This window comes from Dysidea avara, chromosome 12 (assembly GCF_963678975.1).
Source record: "Dysidea avara chromosome 12, odDysAvar1.4, whole genome shotgun sequence".
In the NCBI taxonomy this organism is placed as follows: domain Eukaryota; kingdom Metazoa; phylum Porifera; class Demospongiae; order Dictyoceratida; family Dysideidae; genus Dysidea; species Dysidea avara.
Genome location: NC_089283.1, coordinates 25,349,717 through 25,375,452, shown reverse-complemented (window position 1 = coordinate 25,375,452; position 25,736 = coordinate 25,349,717). Strand labels below are relative to the sequence as shown.

Below are 25,736 nucleotides of genomic sequence, written 5' to 3'. Positions count from 1 at the left end.
CTGACCGATTTTCGGTAGTTGCATTTCTAAACAATTGCTATAATTTTACTAGCTACAGAGCAGGTTTATTACTAGTTGCATGCATGAAATATATGCGCTTAGTCATCCTTGAGGTGTTGTCAAATCCCCTACTATATGGGCAGAGATGAGGGTAACGCGTTACAAAAGTAACGCTTTACGTAATAATATTACTTTTCACGTAATAAAGTAATATAATCTATTACATGCCAATTAAGAAGTAATATGTAGCGCAAGTTATCTTTGCTAAAGTAACGCGTTACGTAAGAAACGCCTTACTGTAATAATATTACTTTCGAAGTAATGCGAAACTTAGCTACTTCGCAAAAGTGACACATTACTTCGCAAAAGTGGTAACGGAGTAAAGGTAGCTAATGCGTTACCTTGCAAAAAGTAGCTATCTAACAAGTTCATAAACCATCAAGATTTACTATAGGGTGTATCTGACGTTCAACCACAACGTATACTGCACGTGATACTGCAGGATGTAAATTGTGAGACTTACCGCTTTGCGCATGTGTGTTTGCCTCGTGGTAATGTGTGAATTTCTTATATGGTGAAAGAGTCGGTCCATATTTGCGTTCAAGAACCAACTTGTGGTACTAAAGAAGCCATTCTGTGACGTGAAAGAAGCCAGTCTGTGACGTGAAAATAGCCAGTCTGTGACGTGAAAGAAGCCAGCCTGTGCCGGAGGCAAGATCAATTGAGAAGCCATGGATTCTTGTAGTGACATAGAGCAAGAAGCACAAGCCAGTGCCTCCTTTTATAGTTGGAAGTATAAACACTATTTCGCGATAGTGGAGGAAAGTGAAAAGAATATCAGAGCTCGTTGTAAGTTATGTGTTGGAAACAAGACCCTCTCATTTGCTCGGAACACTACCTCCAACTTAAAAAAGCATTTGGAGAATGTTCATAAGAATGTAAAGCTAGAGTCTAGGCAAGTTGAAGGAGCAAAGAGAAAAGGTAAACGACCAAGGGCTGATAATGATGATGACAGTGATAATCAGCCACTGAAGAGGAAGTGCACATTACCATCAATGTTGAAAGATATTTCGTCCACAAAATTACGTAATGCACTTGCTGAATATGTTATTGAAGACATGCAGCCACTGACTACAGTTGAGTCCCCTGCATTTCGTAAACTGATTGGCAGCATCTGTCCTTATCAGTTGCCAGATCGAAAGTCATTTACCCAACATTTGGAAAAGATTTATGATATGATGGTCAAGAAGGTAAAAGAGGTACTGGAAGCAGTTGATGGAGTTTCAACAACAGCTGATGTGTGGACAGCCCACCATCGCAGTTACTTGGGAATGACTGTTCACTGGATTGACAAAGATACCTTGAAGCGATGCAAAGCTGCAATTGCTTGTGTTAGAATAACCGGGCGCCACACCTACGATGTTATAGCTTCAAAAATAGAGCACATTCATGCAAGCTATGGATCGAGTGGAAAAGTGGTTGGTACAATTACCGACAATGGCTCTAATTTTGTAAAAGCCTTCTCATTGTATTCAACCTCATCACCAGAGTCTACTGAGGTTGCCATACCAGAACATTCAGGAGATGTAGAAGAGGATGAATTTGTTTTTGAAGATGTGACTGGAATTTTGCAAGTTGATGATGGAAACACAGAGGACCTCACACAGGTGCATTATGAGCTTCCACCACATCAGAGATGTGCTGCCCACACACTAAACCTGGTTGCTAGCACAGATGTCGATAAATATTTGTCATCGTCTTCATTATCAAGAAGTGTATACCGAAGTTCCTTTGGCAAGAGTATGGCATTATGGAACAAAGCAAGTAGATCTACAGTTGCTGCTGACAAAGTAGAGGAGGTAGCTAAAAGAAAGCTAATAGTGCCCACTCCTACAAGATGGAATTCGTGTTATGATGCTGTGGTACGGATCACCGAAAATTCTACTACTGAGCTTAATGAATTATGTACTGGAATGGGACTACGTTGCTTCAATGTCAAAGAAATAGCTTTTTTGAAGGAATACTGTGATGTGCTCAAACCACTTGCTAGGGGCCTAGATATATTACAGGGTGAGGACAACTGTTACTTTGGCACACTGCTACCAACTTTGAAAGCCATAATCAAGAAGATTAAAGCAGTAAAACCTAACCTATCATCTACGACCATGGGGCTTGTTGATTGCATAGAAAATGCAATTAAACGTCGCTTCCAAGTATTTTTTGAAACCGAAGATCCTATTTTAGCTGCAGTAGTTTTGCCCAAATTTAAACTGAAGTGGGTAGAATCTCAAAAGATGAAAGATGAATACAAGCAAATGCTTTTACATGCAATGGAAGAGCAGACTGATGATGAAGTAGAGGTTACACCACAAAGTCAAGAAAGATTGCAAAGATCAAGGAGCAAGAAAGAGGATTCGTTTTATGATATTAATGATGATGAAGGGAGCTCACAAGCCAACTGCATTGAAGAAGAGGCAAATGACTATTTGAAGAGTGCCAAAAGCATTGAATGCCTTCACAAGTACCCAGCCATAAAGAAACTGTTTCTTATGTACAATACTGTGTTACCTTCAAGTGCTCCGGTTGAAAGACTTTTCAGTCTAGGAGGTGCAGTGCTTACACCAAAGCGAAACAGGCTGACTGATTCAAGATTTGAAAAGCTGTTGCTAATGCGATATAATAAAGACTTTCTGGACATTTAGAGATTAACATGCTGGTTATAACTGGATTTATATTACTTGGTCTGCAGTTTTATTGATTTTTGTATGAAATTGATGATTATCTAAAAGTAATATGTAATATATTACTAGTTATATTGAATTACAAAAGTAATATGGAACTAAAATAAGTTACATTGTATGAAGTAATAAGGAATAAGTAATTAGTTACTTGTGAAAAGTAACTAACCCCATCTCTGTATATGGGGTGGGGACATAGTGGGGATTTGACAGCCGATTTTGCCCGGTGGTGCGGAATTTGACACCACGATTTGTCAAATCCCCTGTATTCCCCTGGGACATGAAATTGACAAGTGCACTACCAATTTAGATATTAAAGACTCTTGTTCGTCCTATTCATTTAGAATATGCCGGCAAATTCTGTTTGGGGGCCGCATTATATCACAGATCAGAAAATGTTAGAAAAAGTACAGAAGATTGCATGTGTCCGAGGACTCACCCACAGTATATCAGTTATTCTGTACAATGCTTTCATCATTCCATTAATGATGATTTCTAAATTTCGCGGATTATATATATGCTGGTCGAAATATTTCACGGATAGCTGGTCATCCACGTGATCTTAGTACAAGGTCAATACCGGTGAATTTCGCCAAGCTGTCTCGCTAAACGAGACTACTTCCGAGACTCTGTCTGTTTAAAAGAATTACCGTGAACTGCAGGCATCAAAGACATTTAAAGATGGCAGAAACTGGAAAAGATCTGAAGACGAACGAGAAGTCTAAAGAGTCTGATTTTCGTCCACCGAGTGCGTTCAGAAAGTTTGTGTCACGGAGCAGTGACGCTGAATACCCGGCTGAACGTAATCGCTATCATTTATACGTGTCCTACGCTTGCCCATGGGCGCACAGGACCCTGATATACCGGAAACTAAAAGGCTTGCAAGATGTGATCAGTGTGGATGTGGTTTACTGGAAATTAAGTGAAGTTGGATGGATGTTCTCTCCGGATATGCCCGATTGTACTCCGGATACTGTCAACGGAAAAACCTGCATGAAAGACCTGTACTTAATGGCAGACAGCAATTTCGAGGGTCGCTACACTGTACCAGTGCTGTGGGATAAGAAGAAGAAGACAATTGTGAACAACGAATCAGCAGAAATAATTCGAATGCTCAACACAGAATTCAATGAATTCTCCACTAAGCCAGACCTAGACTTGTATCCAGAGAAGTTAAGAAATGAGATTGACGAGTTAAATGAGTGGATATACAAGTGAGTTGGAAAATGGTTTAGACATATTATGCAATCTTGTTGTAGGGGCATCAACAATGGAGTATACGGGGTGGCATTTTCCATCTTTCAAGGCTCTCAAGAGAAGTATGATAAAACTGTCCAAGAAGTGTTCGCCGCTCTCGATAGGGTAATTCCCTAACTTGTGTAGTATACTGTATGTTAACCATTGGTCTCACAGGTAGAGGGGATTTTATCACAACGACGTTATCTCACTGGCAACACCATTACTGAGGCTGATGTTCGCCTTTATGTTACACTTGTGAGATTTGATGCTGTGTATGTGGGACACTTTAAGGTCAGAAGCACTACTTGGTTATACAGTGTAATTTTGAATAGGGGAGAGTCAGAGGGGGGGGGGGGGGGGGGGGGTAGGACATGATGTCATAACGCGTACAATTTTGCATAATTTAATTGAATTCCAATGATAATTACGAGATGAAAAACTTAATGTATCAGCTAGTTGCATCCTTGTAGACGCCGAAGTCAATTGCATTTACTACTAACAACTAAGAATACAGCGAACAAACACACAGGTACCTGAAACTAAGATCAGAATTTATTCTAAATAATGCTCTATTACAAAATTCGCTGTAATATTGCTGGGGCTTAGTAGATAAAACAATTTCTTCACTATTGAATTACTATTTCTGACTATAAATACAACGCTAATCTTCACAGTTTACTAGAACTCAACCCTATGGCAAAATGTAGAGTACGCATACATCACGCAATTATTGTGACGTCATATCCTACCTCCTCTGGGGGAGAGTGTCGAACTATATACTGTGTTAAGTGATAGGGAAGTGTTGATAAGGTCAAGCCTTTATTGTAACTGAGGTGTCAATGTTTGTTGAATGTAGGTACTCTCCCCCATATACTAATACCAGTTGTAGTATTATTGTTGTGTTGTTATAGTGTAATATTAGGAGGATTATTGACTACCCTAATCTGTGGGGCTACCTCAGGGACCTGTACCAGACACCAGGGTTTGGAGACACCACTAATATAGTGCATGTTAAGGGTCATTATCAGGTAAGATTGGAGTGTTAGTTAGGGATCAGTTTACAATGGTTCATCACAGCAAAGTCACCTTCACCTTCAGATTAATCCACAAGGAATAGTAGCTGCAGGACCTGACATTGACTTCACTTCTCCTCATGGAAGAGCTGACAAGTTCAAATAGCTCATTAAAAATTTGACATAGTTGTTATTAACTGTTCATTAGATTATGTGTACCGCAAATAAATTTGCTTATAGCATTGATGTGCTAGCTGGCTAACCAATTAATCAAACTTGTTAGAATCTGTAACGTCAAGTTGCAACAAACAAATCTGTGACTATCATTATATGTTACTCTTAAGGAATCCAGATAATATGTGTTGGTCTACAATAAACCATTTCAGAGTTTAAGCCCTTTGAAACTTTCCCACAAAAACCTTTAATACTATTCTTATGCAAAAGCCACAGGGATCCAACTCTTCTTGCAATTTACAATATTCTGTACTTGTACTAGGTACCTCTTCATTTTGTACAGACCTGTGTAGTACTAGCTATAGACACTCTCGGGTCATTCCATACCAAATCAACAAAAAAAATCCAGCCCCCTTTGGATTTTCATGAAATTTGGCACAAACATGGACCCTATCAAGAAACTTTCTCACACCAAAATTTAGCTCATTTCATTGGTCTCCCTTTAAATTATGACCACTCAAAGTTTCTGCTGAAAATTTTATTTTTCTTACACATCTTCAATAAAATGACCATAACTTTGCTTGTGATTGATGTAGAAATTTCCAGTTTAGATTTTTGAAATCGTTATTAAATTCTCTTTCAGGTGATATATAATATTTTATAATTGCTCAAAGGAAAAGGTCAAACCACAAAAATGAAGCTTTTTCCTTTGATCTTCATTTCAAAAATATATATTCTTTAATTAAATTTATTTTTGGTTTACATGTTGCTCTATTACTTATCATTCATCACTGTGAGTTTAAAGTTGGGACCAATAGTAGATCATAAGTTATAAGTGTTAATGTGTAGCCTTGTAATCACTGCTGTTTGTATGGTATTTTTACAGTGTAATTTCTAATACCAATTACAAGTAGCCTTATATTGGTATGTTAAATATCATTTATGCATTAAAATAGTATTGACAAGGGCTCACTACAGTGAAACCATATTAACAGAGCCACTTTTAAAGCTAAGAAAGTTGGAGCAATAATAAGGCTGCCTAATAAAGGAATCACAGATTATGTTTTTGCTGTAAGTTCAGTGTCCTATAAAATAGAGGTGGCCACTATAACAAGGTGGTCTTATTATAGGGGTAGCTATATTTATAAAGGATTTTCTGTACAACGAATGATATTCCAATCTATTCTTTCAATTTTACTTACTGTATAGTAATAATACTCAGCCACAGATTATGATGATAGTTTCCAATCTTATATGTGCATATAATGGATGCAAACGACAGTTATTCATACATATGTACATGTAAAGTGGAATTGAAATGCCATGTCTTAGTGATATCCAAAGCTTCTTGGTATTAATACCTAGATAGCTGCTTCATATAGTTGCACTAGAGTAGAAATATCCTATTTTAAGTTGGCTCTTATAAAAAGGTGGCCTTTAATGTAGCCGCTAAGGTATGTTACACTGTATATCACTTTTGAATCATACTTTGAAAGAGCAAGCCTACTACTGGCCACTTACAGGCCAACTTTATATGTTTGTACCTATAAACAATGCCTTTTGCTGGAAAAATGTACACTTTTAAAACCACTTACTCATCAGAAATTTGATGGAATAGAGTGGAAAGTTACCACCTGTATAGAAAGGCCACCACTCCATAAGGGCCAATTTTAAATTGTTGCTATACACTTATGCAAATGAATTAAGCAGCTACCTGCACATTAAGGCCCAGAAATTTTGGCCCTAAGGTACCTGACTTTAACTCCATACATCAACTGTATCATGATAAAAATAGCAATGTAACTCTTCTATAATTAGAATCATAGAAATGTTCCATAGAAATTACATTGTAGAAAGGTTCACTACAGCAATTGCACACTGATACATATCTATAGCTTTAAGTGAAATACATTAACAATCAATTAAAGAAAGGGTCAAGGCAATTAACTTCAAAGTTAAATCAGAGCATTATGGTAAAACTTGAGACTGAAAGTGGTGCATATTTCATGACAGTCTCTACAATCATTCACATGCAACTTTGATATGCAATGAAATCTGATGCATTGATATCAGTACACAATTGAATTTTTGAAGGTATAAGTTGAAAAGACTGTTAATACTGCATCAGTCATTCATTACTACTTTTTAGAAAATCTCTAGTAGATTACACTATTAAAACATTCATGTCTGTGTTAAGAACAAAGAATGCAGCTACATAACATCATGTTTTATTTGTAAGTGTTTCAAATTACAGTGGAACTTGTCTTAGTGGCCACCTGTAACGAAAGGCCACCTTTCTATTAAGGGCCAACTTTAAATTGTTCTAGTAAGACATTTATACACATCAAACTACATAAATAGCCACCTGAATATTAAGGCCAAAAAAATTGGCCCTGACTGGCTTAGATAGTTTTCACTATAGCTACATTTGTGTATCAAAATACGTATACTTGCATAGCAACAATCAGCTAACAGTAGCAGTTACTGTAGCTAGTGAAAATGTCATCAAGTTAATGTTTCACTACTGTATAATAGACCTGGCGTCAGAATCAGAAACAATATATACGAGCTTGATCAAGGGTAAATTACTTGAATATGTGTATTTAAGTATAAGCTTTTACTGGGTTTTCTTACAAAACATAAACAAATTAACATTACTTATAAACCAACAATGTATTAATGATTGTGACATAGTATTATATAAAGTTACTTGCAATTGGTATTGCATCTTTGCATACTTGAACCATACAAACAGCAGTGATTACAAGGCTACACATTAACACTTATAACTCATGATCTACTATTGGTCCCAACTTTAAACTCACAGTGATGAATGATAGGTATTAGAGCAACATGTAAACCAAAAATAAATGTAATTAAAGAATAAATATTTTTGAAAATGAAGATCAAAGGAAAAAGCTTCATTTTTGTGGTTTGACCTTTTCCTTTGAGCAATTATAAAATATTATATATCACCTGAAAGAGAATTTAATAAGGATTTCAAAACTCTAATCCAGAAGGTTCTACGTGAATCACAAGCAAAGTTATGGCCATTTTATTGAAGATGTGTAAGCTTCATAAAATTTTCAGCAGAAACTTTGAGTGGTCATAACTTAAAGGGAGACCAATAAAATGAGCCAAATTTTGGTGTAAGAAAGTTTCTTGAAAGGGTCCATGTTTGTGCCAAATTTCACGAAAATCGAAAGGGGTCTGGATTTTTTTTTGTTGATTTGGTATGGAATGACCCTCTCCCTATCTTAATTGTTAACTCTTGGTAAACCTTTCCTGTGTTTTCAATTCTACAGAGGCCAGTTTTCTGTGGATACAAAATTTTCATTCAAGGTGCTCTTCCAGCCAAGAATGGCCTTGTCATTTTTTTTTTTGTTGTAACTGATGCTGTTGGTAATCTAAATAGTATTTGAAATCCACTACATGTTACAAGTGGTTTGTATTGACACTTGTGCCAGTTATGCTTTCAAAACAGCAATGCCCAGAAAACAACACCTGTCTCATCTGGGCTATGCCACCAGGTATTTCAGCATTTTGCAGTATCAAAATGGCTGAACAAAATGGATATCCAGTGGTGTTGCATGAACAGAAATTTGGCCATGTTACTTAAAATCACCACGTGCACTAGCTAGTTACATTTACTTGTATTTGATTGTAACAAATTTGTGTCTATTATGTCAGGGATGGTAATGAAGCTTATAAAGCATACAACCCATACATAGATACCATTTAGGGGACAAGTCCAGGAAGTTTCAAGTTCTGAGACTACTTTGGGTGGCTATATTCACAAAAAAAGCAGCTCCTTGAGATACAAAAGCGATTATTCGATTAACTGGTCTGTAGAGTACTCAGTATTTTGTTACGAACATGACCCTTAATGGTGGGGGACCATAGCTGTGTGGCTCCCTGGCCTGTTCATTAAGTTAATCAATGACAATGTAATAAACTACTCTAATAGAACAATCATTTTGACAAATGCTCCATAGATCTAGTGCACTGTACAATTATAGTAATGTAATGTTTAGGCAGAAACAACACAAACAGAGTTATACAGCTTGTCTGTACAATAAAATGGAAAAAGTCAGTTAAATTGTCCGTAACCACCCCCTCCAAACTGCTGCTGCTGTTGCTGAAACTGTTGTTGTTGTAGTTGGAGCAATTGTTGCTGCCTAGCTTGCTGTAATGCTCCGGCTCCTTGCATCATTCTTTGTCGCTGCTGCATTTGATTCATCGCCCCTACGTGTGCACCAGGATAACCAGTTTGCCGTACGAAGTTGGCACGTACAGCACCTCCACCCATAGACATTGGTTGCTGCTGCTGCTGCTGTTGTTGTTGTTGTCTCATTGCTTGGACTTGCTGTTGCTGTTGCATTCGCTTCAATAATATTCTCTGATAAACTATTTCTCGTTGGTCAGGTGTAAACTGGTTGAGATAGTCCTGCATATTACGCTGAGCCAGCATACCCGTCGTCCTCTGCAGTTGTTGCTGCTGAGGCTGCATTTGTTGTCCAGCTATTCCAGTAGTATACTGCACCCCCGGCCTAGACTGTGCCGGTTGTGGCTGCATACTGGGACCCATTTGCATCTGCTCAATTTGCTGCCTCTGAGCATGTCTTAATTGTTGAACTTGTATTTGCTTAAGTTGGTCTCTCTTCTTACTCTCGTACATGTCAGCAGCAGTAGCAGCACCACTGTTAGGTCTCCAAACTTCATTACCTTGTTGGTGGTAGGGAGGAGGGTAGGATTGCTTCATTTGATATGGACCTATTTGTTGCTGCTGAGGGTTGAATGCTTGTGGCATTTGAGGTCGGGGGAAAGGGTTGTTAGGTCTAAACACAGGATTACTCATGCCGGGTAGAGTTCTTTGTTGTACTTGTAGTGGGAGTTGCACACCTGCAGAACTGGGATTTTGTGGCATCATTTGTATTTTCTGTTGTCCCATCATTTGTTGTGTTGTCTGTAGTGGCATCATTGTTGTGTTGTGCTGTGGTTTCTGATCTTGACTAATGTTCTGTTCAGAAGATAAGTTGTTGATTGTCTCGGATTGCCCTTGATCGCTGTCCTGCCTTGTAGCATCACCTGCCATGTCGGCAGATGGGTTAGCAGTGGGCAGGTCTTTTTGGTTGGCGATGTACACAAAATTGTGACTTGGTAAATGTCTGCTGTGTGAATGTACCTGAATCAGCTGATATTGCTCCTCATACTTCAATGGCTTCCGTTCCACCCGAGCACCTCCGTAAAGTGACAGTGGTAATCCATTTGTTGTCTTGACACCTTCAATTAGTTCCCATGGTGACACTTCTTTGATTTCATTCACTTTTATACCCTACAACAACAACAGTTTAGCTGGCACATACCACCTAGAAACTTACTCTTTTCCTCTCCACATTGCCAACCTGCTGTATCCATGAAGGATACTCTACTGTGGGGACTTCAAACTTCTTCAAAGCTACTGAGAACAATTGTTTTATCTCGTCGACACAAGAAGACTTGGCATTAGCTACCTCACTCTGTCAACAACAAAAATATTATTTTGATACATATTATACACAACATGGTGAATCCTTTTAGAAGGTGCTTGTATAAGCCCCCGTGCTAGAATCAAGGATAAGTACATGTTTAAAATTTAGTCAGGGATGTGGAAAAGGACTCCATACTACAGATATCACCCCAGTAATATGTGTTTCAAAGTTGTCCACAGTTGTATACCTTTCACGTGAGCATTAATGGGAGCAATAGAAAACGGTGGAGGTTGCTAAGGTTGACCACACATTTAGATTACACTTTGTGTCAGTATTTTGGGTTCACCAGTCATAATAATTATTTATAAAAAAGTTAACAAACAAGTACACAAAAAAATTTGAAAATTTCAACTAGAGTAGGGACCATAACACATCGATAAAAAGTACTGAAACAAGCTGGAGTAGTGCACGATATTAAATCACAGTAAAACAATAAGAAGTGTTATATCCCTACAGTGCTCAAGATACCATAATGGAAATGCACAGTAGGGATATAACACTTCTTATTGTTTTACTGTGATTTAATATTGTGCACTACTCCAGCTTGTTTCAGTACTTTTTATTGATGTGCTATGGTCCCTACTCTAGTTGAAAATTTGTGTATACCACATCTGAAATGGTGCCACGCGCCCCAGCTATTATTATTAATTAGCAAAGCCCACCAGGGGCAACACGCTAATGTACACCACAATTATACATTATTGTATTCTTAAAAGTATCAATGTCAAAATTATCGTCTTAAAAGTGAAGTATCCATTACACTTCCTTGTCAACCCGTTTCACAGCAGTACAAATCAAGAACTGTTCGAAATGTTCCTCTGGAATCAAAATAGCCACTAAAAAATACGGACGATTTCTGTTTCGAAGGAAAGCCGAATGGGACACAAAGGAGGACACTGGTAAGTCCATGAAGAATGCATTGTACATACTGCGGTGTGCCAAAAGGAACCTCTCGGGCTGAGGCGATGTCGAAAAGTGAAATAATCAAGCCCGCATATAGCCTTAGCCATTATCGAGATACGCTTGTCTGAAGGCATCAGTCAAGTTACTTACTTAGTCAGTCAGTCAGTAGAACATTCCATTAAATAATTTTTTATTAAATTCCGTAGCAATTTTTTGAAAGCATTTCAGGTCGATCTGAAATCTTGTTTGGGCTTAGTTTTACCTAACCAATACTGACTCATCGTTGTCAGGGAAAATTGAGGCTGGTTTTTGGGTGATGTTATTTTAAGGGCCACGCCTACTCCTTTGTGGTCCTTACTATACAGTACTATCATATAGAGATGGGACGATATATTGATACATCATGTATCGCAATATATTGTTATACATAGTTGTGTTTAGCATGACTTTGATAGTCTCGTGTGGCCAAACTGCTTCTTTTTTTCCTTTTAAGAGTGGTAGTTGGTACACTCAAAAAGGAAAAACATGTGGTCTGGTCATGCGAGACTAAACATTTGATATGTAGATGAAAGTTTACAACCAAATTATCAAGTTAATATTACCTCAAAGCAGCATTGTGTGTCTGTATTTTGACATGCATGTAATATCACAATATATCGTTGTATCGTGATATTTTTGTGGCAATATATCTATACTTTTAAATCCTGTATCGTCCCATCTCTACTATCATACTGTATGATTTAAAATGTTCAGGCAACCTAAGCTATTCGTCTACAGTGAGAGGCAGCAATAATACTGTACAAAGTATTGCACCATTGAGGAGATAACATTTCGTGCCAGCTTCGCTCTCTTACACTACCAGTTTAAGGAATCAAGAAGCCTAGTGGCTTCTATTAGAGAAGAGCTCATATTAGAGTATACAACCCAAACAACTAACCATCAGTTTCTTCACAACTTGTGACCTCCTCGGATCATCAATGGAGGTAGTTGAAGGATTCAGCAGGTCCCCAGACATGGCATTGAGCAAGCTGAATAACATGTCCAGTGTGTGTGTGAACACCTCACTGTAATAGAGAACTATCAGTACTGCAACAAGGGGGTGGGGCTCATTACCTGTTCTCTGGTTGGCGATCTATTGCTCCAGAACATAACAACTGCATCAACAACATGATCCAGTCCAGGCAGTTACCCTCATTGGTACAAACTGATGACAACATGGAGCCAAGCTATGACATCATCAGTGATGTCACATGACATCATAAAGGACTACTACTCACCAGACTCAGTCTCAGTCTAATAGCAGCATACAATGTCATCCTGGACTGCTCGTCAGCTGATGGACCCTCCTGAAAAAAAAAAAGAAGATAGCTGCATAAAAAGTGACTGTCCGTTTGCACTGTCTCCAACATTTCTTTAAATTAAATTGTCTTAGCATTGTCTGCAGTATCCAAAGAATGAGCTACCAAAGTGTCAGCCCAAATATGGTGAGTAGCTTTGGAATTACAAAGAAATTGATTTGTTACAGCAAATATGTACACTAATTACAGGTGCTTGAATTCGCAGCCATAACATTTGGCTTAATTCTCACCAAGAATTGGTAAAATGACCAAGGTATAGTTTTAGGGGCCGCTTAAACATATAAGTATGAAGAGGTTTAAATGAAGAAATGATGACTATTATCTTGTTTTAGAGAGCTACAGATATGACACAAAATATTCAAACTCATGAACAGACAAATGAGATGGTGTATTGATAATATTATGATAAGATTATGTATTGATTTTCCCTGACTAATGGTTTGATTAAAACTTACATGTTTTCTTTGTGCATGTGTAATTTAGACTTTTTTTACAAAAAAAAAATTGGTTGTTCTAAAAGTTATGCTTGTGTGAACTATTTATGTGGCCTTTTGCTGTGATGTGATGTAGAAATGATGTGCAACAATTGCAAGGGAATAGCCAGAAGGCATGGCACACCTGACTACTGTATTAAAATATTTCAATCTTTTGTTCTTCTATTTACTAGGGCAGTTGCTTCTTTCGCCTCAACAGATCACAATATTTTGCAATATTTTGTGAAACAAAATGTTGTTTTTACTTGTGGGTCCCAAAATCCACAAACAAAATAGTCTAAATGCTTTAAATAGGATACCATTAAACACCACACCTTCAACTCAAGATTGATTTTGAAAATAAGGACTTAAATATTGTTTAGTGATGGTCAAATTCAAATAGTAACTAAGGTGATAATTGCTGTGGCATTTAACCAAGTAAATATGGCAACTACTTTACATTTAGTCTATATATGGCTTTGTAAAAAAAACTATAAATATTCAAATACCTCTTGTTTACAGAAATACACTGACCTTCTCATAGGCAATGAGGAATGTAGTCAGTTGTTGTTTCAGAGGAACAAGAAGGTCCTCATGTGCTGCCTTGTGTGACTTCATACACACTAGTACTAGCTCCAAAAACGGTTGTTGCCATTGGAGACTACACCTCAGTTGGGCCACACCACTATGGTGAAGGGAAATACCCAATAACAATGGAAATACCCAATAACAATGGAAATACCCAATAACAATGGAAATACACAATAACAATGGAAATACACAATAACAATGGAAATACACAATAACAATGGAAATACACAATAACAATGGAAATACACAATAACAATGGAAATACCCAATAACAATGGAAATACACAATAACAATGGAATACGTATCTGTGTAGCTAATTTAGTGAGTAGAAATTCTCAAGGTCAGATTTTCAGTGTATACACACTATTAGACATATTAATGCTGTACACTATTTCCAACGAATAAAACACATTTACATGGCAACAATGGCATCACAAAACTAACCTGTTTGCTCGGGTTGAACGACGTTTCTCTTGTATCTTGTCTGGGTTCCACCATTGTCCACGACCGAGCACATGGCCAGCATTCTTCAACACCTTACCCAACACCAGGTGGAGTTTGCTGACCAGAGGAGTAACCAGCCATATAGCAGGACTAGGGGAACAATGAGGATCATGTGAGCACTGTTACATCACAACACATCATGTGACAAAACTGGTCAAACCTGTAAGCACCATCTCCTTGTTCGACCGTAGCTTCCATTGGACCAATCCACTCAGTTGTACAGGATTCCTCAAACAATGAGATCACATGCATTGCAATCTGCTCCAGCAGAGCACTGCGTGACTACAGAGGGGGAGGAGCTCAAAGTTAGCGCAGGTGGCTAATGCTCACCTGACTTGGAGTTTGACTAATTATACTTTCAATATGTAACAATGATGTCCTCAATGTCCATTGGTCTAAATTCTACAAAAAGAAAGATGAGTTCACTGTTAATATTTTGAACACTTGTTTTATCAAATCTGTCACATGTACACTACATAAATTTTATGAGCCCAAAAACATCACAAATAAGCCCCAAGGAATTTGTAACTAAGTTATCAAATGAGCCTTTAGTTTACCTTATAGTCCGTATAAGAAGTCGGTCAACAAATTAATGTACTCTACCATTAACACATCCCATTTATAAGCTGTCCCTACTTCTCACCCTCAATATATCCTCAGTACTGACAGATGATGTTTCTCCGTTGGTTTGTTCTGTCACATTAGGTAAAGGGCACAGTAAGTTGAACAAGTGTCTAGCCTGTAATGACATCATATTACATCATATCTAGACCTTGAACAGTTTCATTCAAATACTCTAACAGAACATACACTACACTGAAACAATGTTTGAAGTTTAAACAGCCAGCTTATATTTTAGCTAAACAATAGTCAGAAGACTCTACTGTACCTCACATTACATCATATTACATAATCACTAACATTGTGGATACCAAGAGCTCCCAGTCTCTCTTTATCAAACAACTGGTCGCTGTTAGCTAAACATTTCTCCCTCAGCCAGCTCTGGCCAGCTAAGTGACCCTTCAATGTCTCCAACTCATTCACCATCTTGCTGCTGACATTACTTGACAGTGACTGGACATGGACTTGCTGCATGCTACCCTTCCCGGCAGCTATCACTGAACTCTTCCCGGAGGTGCTGGGTCTTGTAAGCTTGTGTATCTCCTTGAGGAGGTCGATGGTAACTCCAAGAGGAAGTCGACGTCTACTGGCATAGAGGAAATGTGATACATATGATGGCAAAACCAGCTGATCAGTTTGTTGTTGTTGGTGTGATGATGGGTGAGACAAGATTGGTGGAGTGACCGGGTCAATAAATAATGCCATAACTAGCCCACTGGTAAACTTTAACAAGAAATCCAACAATCTCTCCGTAGCTGTAATGGCAATTAAAATTCAGTAGTATACAAAGTTCTATACACAGAGCTCACCTGATCCACCAACAGCCACTTTCAGGATCTTCATGATGACATACTTGATGAGGTCATCCATTATGATACAGTTGTGAGCCAGTAAGAGTGTGATGAACTGAATCACCTTCTGATGAATGTTGACGTCCATCAACTACCAGGAGAGCAGAATAAATTACATTACGTACACGTGTGCACGCATGCATGGGCTAGCATGGTCACACCCACCCCTGGGGTACCTGTGTAATGCTCAAGTGCTAAGAGTCAGCGCAGGTACTCCTGGGGTGGAACTGGTAACCCACAGGAGGCTGTACCATGTCTCACAGGTAAAGGTGTGGACACTCAAAGTCCCACCTGGACCTTCACCAGTTGTGTGAGACAAGGACAATTGGGAATTTGCTTCCCCAGTAAACACTAGGTACCCATTGATGTTACAGCTAGGTGGGCTGCTTTCCCAGTTGGCACCAGGCCACCAGGTTCCCATTTAAATGGCTGGGTAGACAGGAGGTAAAGTTTCTAGTTCAAGAAAAACAACAACTGGGCATAACTGGGTTGAAACATCAATTTGGCGTAACTGAGCATCAAAACGGGAACCTTTCGATTACCAAGCCAATGCTCTAGCCACTTGGCTATGCTGCCTCACACACACACACACACACACACACACACACACACACACACACACACACACACACACACACACACACACACACACACACACACACACACACACACACACACACACACACACACACACACACACACGCACACACACACGTTACTTACATTCACTCGTTCCACTAACTGTTGGAAGCCAGATTTACGGTTGGTCTGCAGACAGATAGCCCTGAGGGCACCCATCAATTGACCACTAGCAGAAGGTACTGCACAACACACATCACTGAATATCTGCACCAGCTGACACAAGCTAGATCAGTCAAGGAGAGTAATATAACAACACAATCACTATCACACAATACTGCTGGGTACGCTTTGCCAATCTGAAAACCTTCCAAAATTTATTAAATGTGACATTTGTCTTAAATTAGTGACCACCTGTTTATAAAGGCCATAAAACTCAAGTAAAGAAGTTAGACACTAATTCACCTGTCTAAGCATCCACCTGCTTATTAAGACTTTTAATTGACAGGTCAATATGTACACTACCCTTTCTGCTACAGCGTATGTACACATTTTAGAAAATATTGTCAAGAAGTCAGTAATACAATAGTCTCACCTGTTAAGGAGCGGCATGTGACAGGCAATATTGACAGCCTCATATATGAACATGACGACATTCTGATTGTTAGTCCGTAACATGTTACAAATTTGTTGAGTGTTGCAGAGACTACAGGGAGAACATGATTCAATAATCACATGTTTGAGTAGTAGCTTATTGATGATCATTTCTTTAAACAGGCTGTAGGACCAGGTGTCCTACAGACCTTCAGCACTTGTGCTGTAAAGCATTAATAAATAAATAAATTCATAAATAAATGTTTGTTTGAATAGTAGCTCAGAGCTTACAACTGAAGTTAATACATATTAAATTGCTCCGTGTCCCACAAAACTATTAATACCGAAGAAGAGTAGCACTTCATAATACAATAGTGTCCTTATATGGGGTGCAGCAAATGGTACATAAAATATATATATGTGAATACATCAAGTAAAAATCAGGAATTATTCACGCCCAATATTTTTTCTCTTTATTTAATAATATCACTACACAAGGAATTAGCTACATATTATTAAGTTTTGATGCAATTTTAATGTGATAGTTGATGGCATCATGTAAAAGTTTGACTACATACACATTTTTATTAAAATTCTTTATCAAAATACAAATGGCAACAACTTTCATATGCTATATTGCACAGACTTGAAATAAAGTTCAACAGATTTGCTACATCATTTACAGTAAGATGCCATTTAGTTTTTGCTGATAAGACCAACCATTGCAAAGATATGTGAAAACAATGTATGAACGTTGAAGTAATGAAGGACAAATTAACTTCAAGAATTTTTTCTCGGGATTTCTAAAATGTGTTTTATTCCTGAAATTTACTTGATGCGTTCACATATATATACCAGTGACATATATACATGATGGTTATTAATCATATCACATGACCTCTGAAGTCACCACAAACACATGAACATTATAAGTTCAAGCCAATGAAGGTAAGTGTGATCTTTCTATCTCTGTGGAGTGCTTGGATTATTTTTACAAAGGCAAATGTTCAGTTTCGTTATGCCACTATATGTTGCACTCACCTAGGGTTGGACAGCTGTGCAGCCATGGAGCTGCGATTATTCCACGGCATATCAGTGGTTACAGGAGGAAACGACTCTTGTAAGATGTCACCAAATGGTGACTGAATATCACCAAATGTAGAAGAAAATGGTTTCTGTAACAACAGCATTACAACAATGATAGGTTCTCCTCTGTAGTCTATTACTGGGTGTGGCTAACTATTGGTGGGTGGGGCTCACCTGCAAGTAGTAGCAAGAAGAGTAGAGGTGTTTGAGGAAGCACAGAACTGCTCTCTGTGGACCAGAGATGCTGGCATTAGGCTCCTGTAAGTTGACCAGCACTCGGCACAAACTGAAAATGGGAAATAACAAGTGATAACTAACAGGTTAACTTTTTCTGTACAAGATTTTAAAATTGCACAATTACTTAAGCGTCATAGAATGGAAATTCTAGTTGCTGGTCAACTAACACTACACATAAGATAAAGTTATCAAAATTTCTCTACAAGTATCAGCTGTAACCTTACTATAATAATAAGGTCACCTGTCTCTAAACCAGTCAATTTGATAATCCCCAAAATGTGTCATTTGTGTACCAAGTAACCTGTCTAATGTGGTCACCTGTTTAATGAGATCACCAGTCAAAACTCCCCAAATATATCATTAGTGTGGGGTCATGATCAAAATGATCAGATTACAGCAGATTTGACTTACTTCTCAAACACCACAGTGGTGTAATGTTGTGACGTCAACAAACTGGGAAGGAACTTGTACAACAGACACACCACAGGGACGCACAGCTCATTAGGTAGTGGAGCCGGACGAGGATTAACACCAAACGAATCCTTCTCCTCTTCACTACCACAAGCCACCACATCAACAAGTAGTTCAATAATACTAGTAATATCCCCTGTGGTCTCCATCAGGTCACAGAGGAAACTGAACTGTGTAGGGTGGGGGTAATGAGATAGACCACCACCATCACTAACATCTTGTAGCATCTTCCTCAACAGTAGCTCACATGTAGTAGTGATCTTTCGCTGGTGGAACACTGGCAGAATAGCAAACTGCCTCATCAGCTCATTATTTGAGTACACCAGGGGTATACGAGTTGTAGAATTTGACACTGAATGGAAGAATTGTTCAATGTTTAAAGACAAAGCTTCCAGAACCGATGAAACTTTCTTCCTTGCACTGCCTGCTCCACACAGAGCGGTCATACACTCATTGAGGTCACTACGATGAAGGTAACTGCTGGGAATAGGGAAGTGAGCAGCATATAATCCGTGCTTCTCTGCTTCAATGTTAATTGCTGCATGGCTATCATCACTTTCTGAAAGATGCTCAGAGGATTGGCCAGGAAGAAAACCAAATGGATCAGTTTTAGCAGTGAATGATTTGCTGGGTGATAGGGTGGAGTCAGTGGGTGAAATAATTAGAGGAAATCTCCCACCAGAGTCCTCACATATTAGCTGTTGTAATTTCCTCTGTCGCTCCTGAATGATTAAAACATCGTCATTGCCAACAGCTCCACGTTCACTAGAAACTATCGGATGAGTTGGTTGGGAAGGCTTATTAGTGTTACTATGGTTACTGGTGCCTAAATCAAATGTAGGTGAAATATTGTCAAAGGCAGTAAACACTTCAGTTTGGGACCCCAACACAAATTCACGGCTCGGAGTAATGTTGAATACAGGAGTCAGCAAGTGGGGACCTGACGGAGTAAGAATACCTCCTGGTGTGCTGGAGGAATTGTCCTTCTGTGCTGCAATGGAGGACATGGGAAGATCGAAACGACCTCTCTTAGCTGAAGGAAGCAAGGGAGATCCATCACTGCCAGCGACTCGAGAATGAGAGATCTTAGCATGCTTGATGCATGAAAACTTTGGAATCACTGGTGCCTGCAGGTTGCCCCTGGAGATCAGCATAGAGAGATAGCGCTCATAACAGAAGACATGTTTTCGGATCAGCTCCCCAAACAAAACTATTAGTTGAAAGAATGGCTCCTCGACTGTGAATGGCTTCTCTGTGTTACCTGTGTGTGAGAAATGCAGACATTAAGTGTGTGTGTGTGTGTGTAGTGTAGTGTGTGTGTGTGTGTGTGTGTGTGTGGGTGTGTGCGTGTGTACTGTGTAGTGCGTGTGCATACGTAAGTGTGTGTACTGTGTTGCGTACACATTACTTGGTAAAGGGGCTCTAGTATCCAAGAACTTCACTAAGGTATCATGGAAAGGATAGTCGTTACCATCCTGTACCGTCTCCTCAATCTCTGGACAGCAACACTCATTGTCATGGCAACCATTAGCAACACCACCCTAACAAACACAAGCCCACTACTCACCCACACAATTAAGGTTTATCAGTACCTTCAGCAATTCTTGTTGACGTCGCTCAAGGATGTGTGCCACAATGAGGGGACGATGGAGTCCCTCACGATGTGGAGTGACCGCCCATTGACAAAGCACCATCACAAACACATCAGATCCCAATGAAGTCTGTAACAGCAAGAAAACAATTGTACAGTCCTGCAATACTATCCCCAGTAGGTATAGGCTAAAGTCAGTATAGCAGGGAGTAAGAACCGTGGCATCACAGGTGGTCCCCTGAAAACTGAAGTATCCATGGTAACTGAAGTATCCATGGTAATAGGCAAACAAAATTTTAATTGCAGAGATCATCATTACACAACTCTTGCACATTTATGGCTTGTAAATATAGTTGGTTTCGTGTCATTGTTTCCAGATTACAACACTTATTAGAATTCATAATGTACTATACACATTACACATACATACATGCACTCACACATAGACCAACACACGTACAGACAACTCACATTACTAAAGCTCTGTATCTTATCATAGAGAGATGTCACAGTACTGCTCCACTGGCAGACATGGAACAAGTGTTTGTCTACCATGTCAAGTAACTCCAGCAACCTCAGCACCACTGTGCCTCCTCCTGCTGCTGCAGCAATATAAAAGGTGTGGCTCTAACTGAGCTGAGCAAGGTTATATTTGGGTGTAGCTAAAAACTGAGCATGGACTACAAGTAGGTATCACTATAGGTGGGTGTGGCTAGGCTGGTACATACCTTCAGAAGAATTGGTCGGTGCAGACCATCCAGTTGCAGCCGCAAGACTTCTTGTCCGAACTTCTTGCTCCACATGATGTAGAGAAATCACAAACTAGGACGAGAAAAAAAAGATACATCATCACACTTGAATCTTTAGTAAACCAAATGTCACTAGCTTTGTACAGTGTCCAGATTATCAAGGTGTCCTTATTAGTGAGGTGTCCTGATTTCAGGGGTCTAAATGTGTGTACACTAATACAAATGGGACCATGGACAAGTGTCCTGAATATAAAGGTGTCCTCATCAGTGAGGTGTCCTGATTTCAGGGGGTCTAAATGTAAAATAAATATGGACAAGTGACCTGACTGAAGTATCCACAATGAGGGATACAGCACAGTGAAACCTGTGTATTAAGGACACCTTGGGAGTGACCAAGTGTCCTGGTTATCAAGGTGTCCTGGTTATCAAGGTGTCCTGGTTATCAAGGTGTCCTGATTTCCAGGTCAGTTTACATGCTAAGGGATAATGTGGGATAATTACCAAGTGTCCAGATGCAGGTGTCCTTATTTTCAAGTGTCCTGATCAACAGGTTCCAAAGCATACTATCCTACTGGTACACATGACATACTTGTTTCCTTCTATCCTCAGATAATCCGTTAGGCATCGGCAAGTTGCTGATTGAGAAAGGAAGAATCCTTAGTAAAGAGTAGTCTTTATCCTCTCGGGCTACAGCTGGCTTGCTGGTCTCAGCCAGTGGCAAGTAAACGAGAGACGTTGTGGATGACAGTGAGATGGTCTGAATAACACACGACAATAATCCGACTAGTTTCTGATGATGGTTACACCACGAGAACAACTGCTGCTGTTTGCTAGTAGGCTGGTCCCCAGTCATTGTTACTGTACCTTGATCAACGATACTCGGGTTGGTGTGATTCCTATGACTTCTTCCAGGTGTTGGCTGTGTATCATCGGCAGTGGTGGAAGGTAATTCTTTCCTGTTCTCAGAATTAGAAACTATAGAGGACCTTCTTTGTTTCAGATCTGTAGTGTTACCATCAGCTACTCCAGGAGAGAAGACAGAATCCAGCTCATCCGCTTTTTCCACCTTAACACTTCCATCTTCCCTCTCTTGTTTAACTGCACCGCCAGTGGCAGATGAGGGTGTAGGTGCTGGTGTGGATGGTACAGTATTGGATGGCTTTTCTAACACACCGGAGGACTCAATACGCTGTGACATACGGTGCAAGTTACACAATTTCTTGAGACAGAAGTGTACCAGAGGTCTGGACAGCGACACACACCGAGAAATGTCTGATAAGTACTGTATATAAACAACAACAACAACATTATAACGATGTATGATGATTAGTTAGAGCTGTGAAACAGACTCATAACTGGTTACTCAAAAATAACCGAAAGTTGTCTGGCAACAAATTCCCTGAAGATTGTGCAATTTTATGCCACACCTCAAATCATGTTAATATCTTTATTGAGGTGAAAACAATACAGTAGGAGGCTGATGGCAATTATACAATTATCATTCAGTGTTCAAAGTTGGGGGTCATGAATTCATTAATAGCAACTGGTTACATTTCACAGCTCTACAATTAGCCCCTCCCATTAATAACTAGCCAACCACTGCACACCTTAATAACCAGCTGAAGGTAGAGGCACTGGCCAGCCTCATTACTACTCTTAATTGCCTCCAGCTTCTCTACCATCCATCGCAGCAGCTCATGTCTGTCCAACAATCTCTCCTAATAGTGACATGACCCTTGGGTAATTAAACATGTTCAGATATCTTCAACAAATGTGTGAACTTATCTTAAAGGACTTAACTAGCAGATAACCTGTTGATATAAGTATATAGCTTGCAAGTCAACAATACCAATACTGTAGCTTATACACTTCTTAAATCTTAGCTAAGGGAATCAATTGTACTATCTGTAGTGACTTGGAATCATTACAGCTGTACTTAACTGTTTTATTAGACTATTTGAAGCACACAATATTCAATCAAGAGTTATCAAGATTAGTCTTAGGATTAGGTGACCTCTCTACAAAGGACAAAAACAAATTCCCCAATCGTGTACACCTTTACATCCCCAAAACGTAATTCTATAATCCATATTCTGCCCTAAACCCACAATATAAATTCTCATTTCCCATTTCACTACTCACATGATACAACCAATTCACAAGACGACAGCAGTATGTCCATTTTGTTGCCTCAGACACTTCTGAGGGTGTTCCACTGACTGAAAGCTTCCGTCCGTCCTCTGTAGTATCCATGAGGTCAGCCATATTACTCTGGTCACCCGAAGGAGACTCCTCATTGGCTGGTTTAAGCAGCAACAACAATTCAGAAACAGACTTTGATTTAGAGCAAAGTTTGTTGGCACAATTTTGTAAGTACTTCGTCAGAGCAATGGTCCATTCTGAAGAAAAGGAAATCACTAAACACTACACACATACACACTACATGCATACACACACTCACTCACCATAAGACTGATCATTATTGTGCTTTCTCTTCACTTTGGACTCATTAAGACTGACCATGTAAAATGCTGTCATCTGAAGGTCATGTGATCCAGTGACAACATCATACGACATCACACACACACTACACACACACACACACACACACACACACACACACACACACACACACACACACACACACACACACACACACACACACACACACACACCTTAATGAACCAGATAGCCCTCTTCATTGGAACACAATACTCACACAACGCATCAAACAGTTCATCTTTCTTGTTGAACCCAGGGATCTAAGGGAGAAGAAATGGCTACAATCAGACTATGATGTACACTCTGGACAGCTTGGGATCACGATACCTCCCCTTATTTTAGTGATGTGTCCTGAGGTCTAAATGTGGGTACAAGTGTCCTAATTACTTTATTAGGGTTGAAATGGATAGCAATTTCACTATCTGGATATCCTGAACAAAATCTTTCCGGATATCCTATGGATAGTGACATCATCACCTACTGTAAATTTTATACTTGTTTTACTAGTATTTTACTAAGAGAAACATAATAGTCGTATGAAAATTAAGTTGGTAGTAATGTAATATGTGGAAGTTACATATCAAGGAAAATTTTACCTTTTAACACAAAATTGCCTACTATTTAGAAACTATTCTGACGTCAAATTATTATCTGGCTATCCAGATAATACATATATCTCTAATCTTTATTAGTGAGGTGTCCTGATTTCAGGAATCTAAATGTGTGTACACTAATACAAATGGGACCATGGACAAACGTGTCCTGATTATCAAGGCGTCCTCATTAGTGAGGTGTCCTGATTATCAAGGTGTCCTTATTAGTGAGGTGTCCTGATTTCAGGGGTCTAAATGTGTGTACACTAATACAAATGGGACCATGGACAAACGTGTCCTGATTATCAAGGCATCAACTTTCAGGGCGTCTTTTTCAAGAGGTTCCAGTGCTGAATATAATTCCCTTTGAAACAACATTCAGCACAAATGATACGTACCTTGTCATTTTTGAGCAATTGAATAAGTGGTTTAGTTCCTGCAAGATCTTGCATCCACTTACCCTTCTTCTGTCCCCCAGCAATAATCTGTGAACAGTGGTCCTTGTATGTCACCCTAGTAAGCATTACAACTAACATGTAGTGCTGAGAAGTTGTCCTTCGTGATTGTTATCTTCTTCTTCTGTCCATCCTGGACTACTGCAGAGCGACGTTTGATGTCCATAATCGCTGATATCTTTGTGGTGAACTATAGCATTATGTGAGTGAGTGAGGGAGTGAGTGAGTGAGTGAGTGAGTGAGTGAGTGAGTGAGTGAGTGAGTGAGTGAGTGAGTGAGTGAGTGAGTGAGTGAGTGAGTGAGTGAGTGAGTGAGTGAGTGAGTGAGTGAGTGAGTGAGTGAGTGAGTGAGTGAGTGAGTGAGTGACACACTCACACACAATCATACACAGCTACATGTGCTCTCGCTGGTATGCACAACACACACAGTCACGCATACTATCTACACACACGCACGTGCTCGTATGCACACCACACAGACACACCTCCTTCGCATGAATGTAATGCTGTATCTCCTTCAGGGCTGATCCACACTACAACACATCACTAATAACCTTGCTAATAACAAATTAATCCTCTCACCTCATCCTCCACCGCCAGGTGGTTCTGGAACCCTACTGTCACGTGTACCCATGATAACTTGTCCTGTGTATAGAGGGAGTTGATCTCGGAGTTGGTACTACAATATTTCACACGCTCCGCTCACCTCTGAGTGATGGTCATCATGCGAGTAACTGTCTGGTATACCCAGGCGAGGTTTTCGCAACTCCTTAGGAGGGCAAGTCTTCTGGCATTGCATGCTTGTGTGGTGGTGGTCTGGTGAAGGAAACTCTAACAATTTCGTGCTGATGCTAAATAATTGAAATACGTCTGTGGTTTGTTT

At 39.4% G+C, this 25,736-nt stretch overlaps 2 protein-coding genes across 2 annotated transcripts; one reads left to right on the top strand and one right to left on the bottom strand.

Moving 5' to 3' along the window:
* The first annotated feature begins 3,270 nt into the window (after window positions 1-3,270).
* Window positions 3,271-5,265, top strand: LOC136240345 (glutathionyl-hydroquinone reductase YqjG-like). The gene is made up of 5 exons (XM_066031293.1): window positions 3,271-3,952; window positions 3,998-4,100; window positions 4,152-4,268; window positions 4,889-5,005; window positions 5,055-5,265. Exons 1-5 carry the CDS (start codon window positions 3,420-3,422, stop codon window positions 5,154-5,156), a joined length of 972 nt encoding a protein of 323 aa, XP_065887365.1. The 5' UTR covers window positions 3,271-3,419; the 3' UTR covers window positions 5,157-5,265.
* A 3,895-nt stretch (window positions 5,266-9,160) lies between these two features.
* LOC136239975 (mediator of RNA polymerase II transcription subunit 12-like) lies at window positions 9,161-25,709 on the bottom strand. The gene is made up of 31 exons (XM_066030719.1): window positions 25,560-25,709; window positions 25,436-25,498; window positions 25,339-25,386; window positions 24,934-25,044; window positions 24,798-24,884; window positions 23,980-24,066; window positions 23,770-23,842; window positions 23,447-23,703; window positions 22,912-23,022; window positions 21,894-22,586; window positions 21,284-21,377; window positions 21,027-21,157; window positions 20,557-20,685; window positions 20,373-20,505; window positions 18,905-20,225; window positions 18,431-18,542; window positions 18,212-18,345; window positions 17,172-17,282; window positions 16,721-16,862; window positions 15,956-16,088; window positions 15,447-15,901; window positions 15,169-15,264; window positions 14,856-14,927; window positions 14,686-14,807; window positions 14,466-14,615; window positions 13,964-14,114; window positions 12,876-12,944; window positions 12,712-12,824; window positions 12,536-12,662; window positions 10,546-10,683; window positions 9,161-10,499 (listed from the first exon to the last, which is right to left on the bottom strand). Exons 1-31 carry the CDS (start codon window positions 25,650-25,652, stop codon window positions 9,255-9,257), a joined length of 6,801 nt encoding a protein of 2,266 aa, XP_065886791.1. The 5' UTR covers window positions 25,653-25,709; the 3' UTR covers window positions 9,161-9,254.
* Window positions 25,710-25,736: the final 27 nt, after the last annotated feature.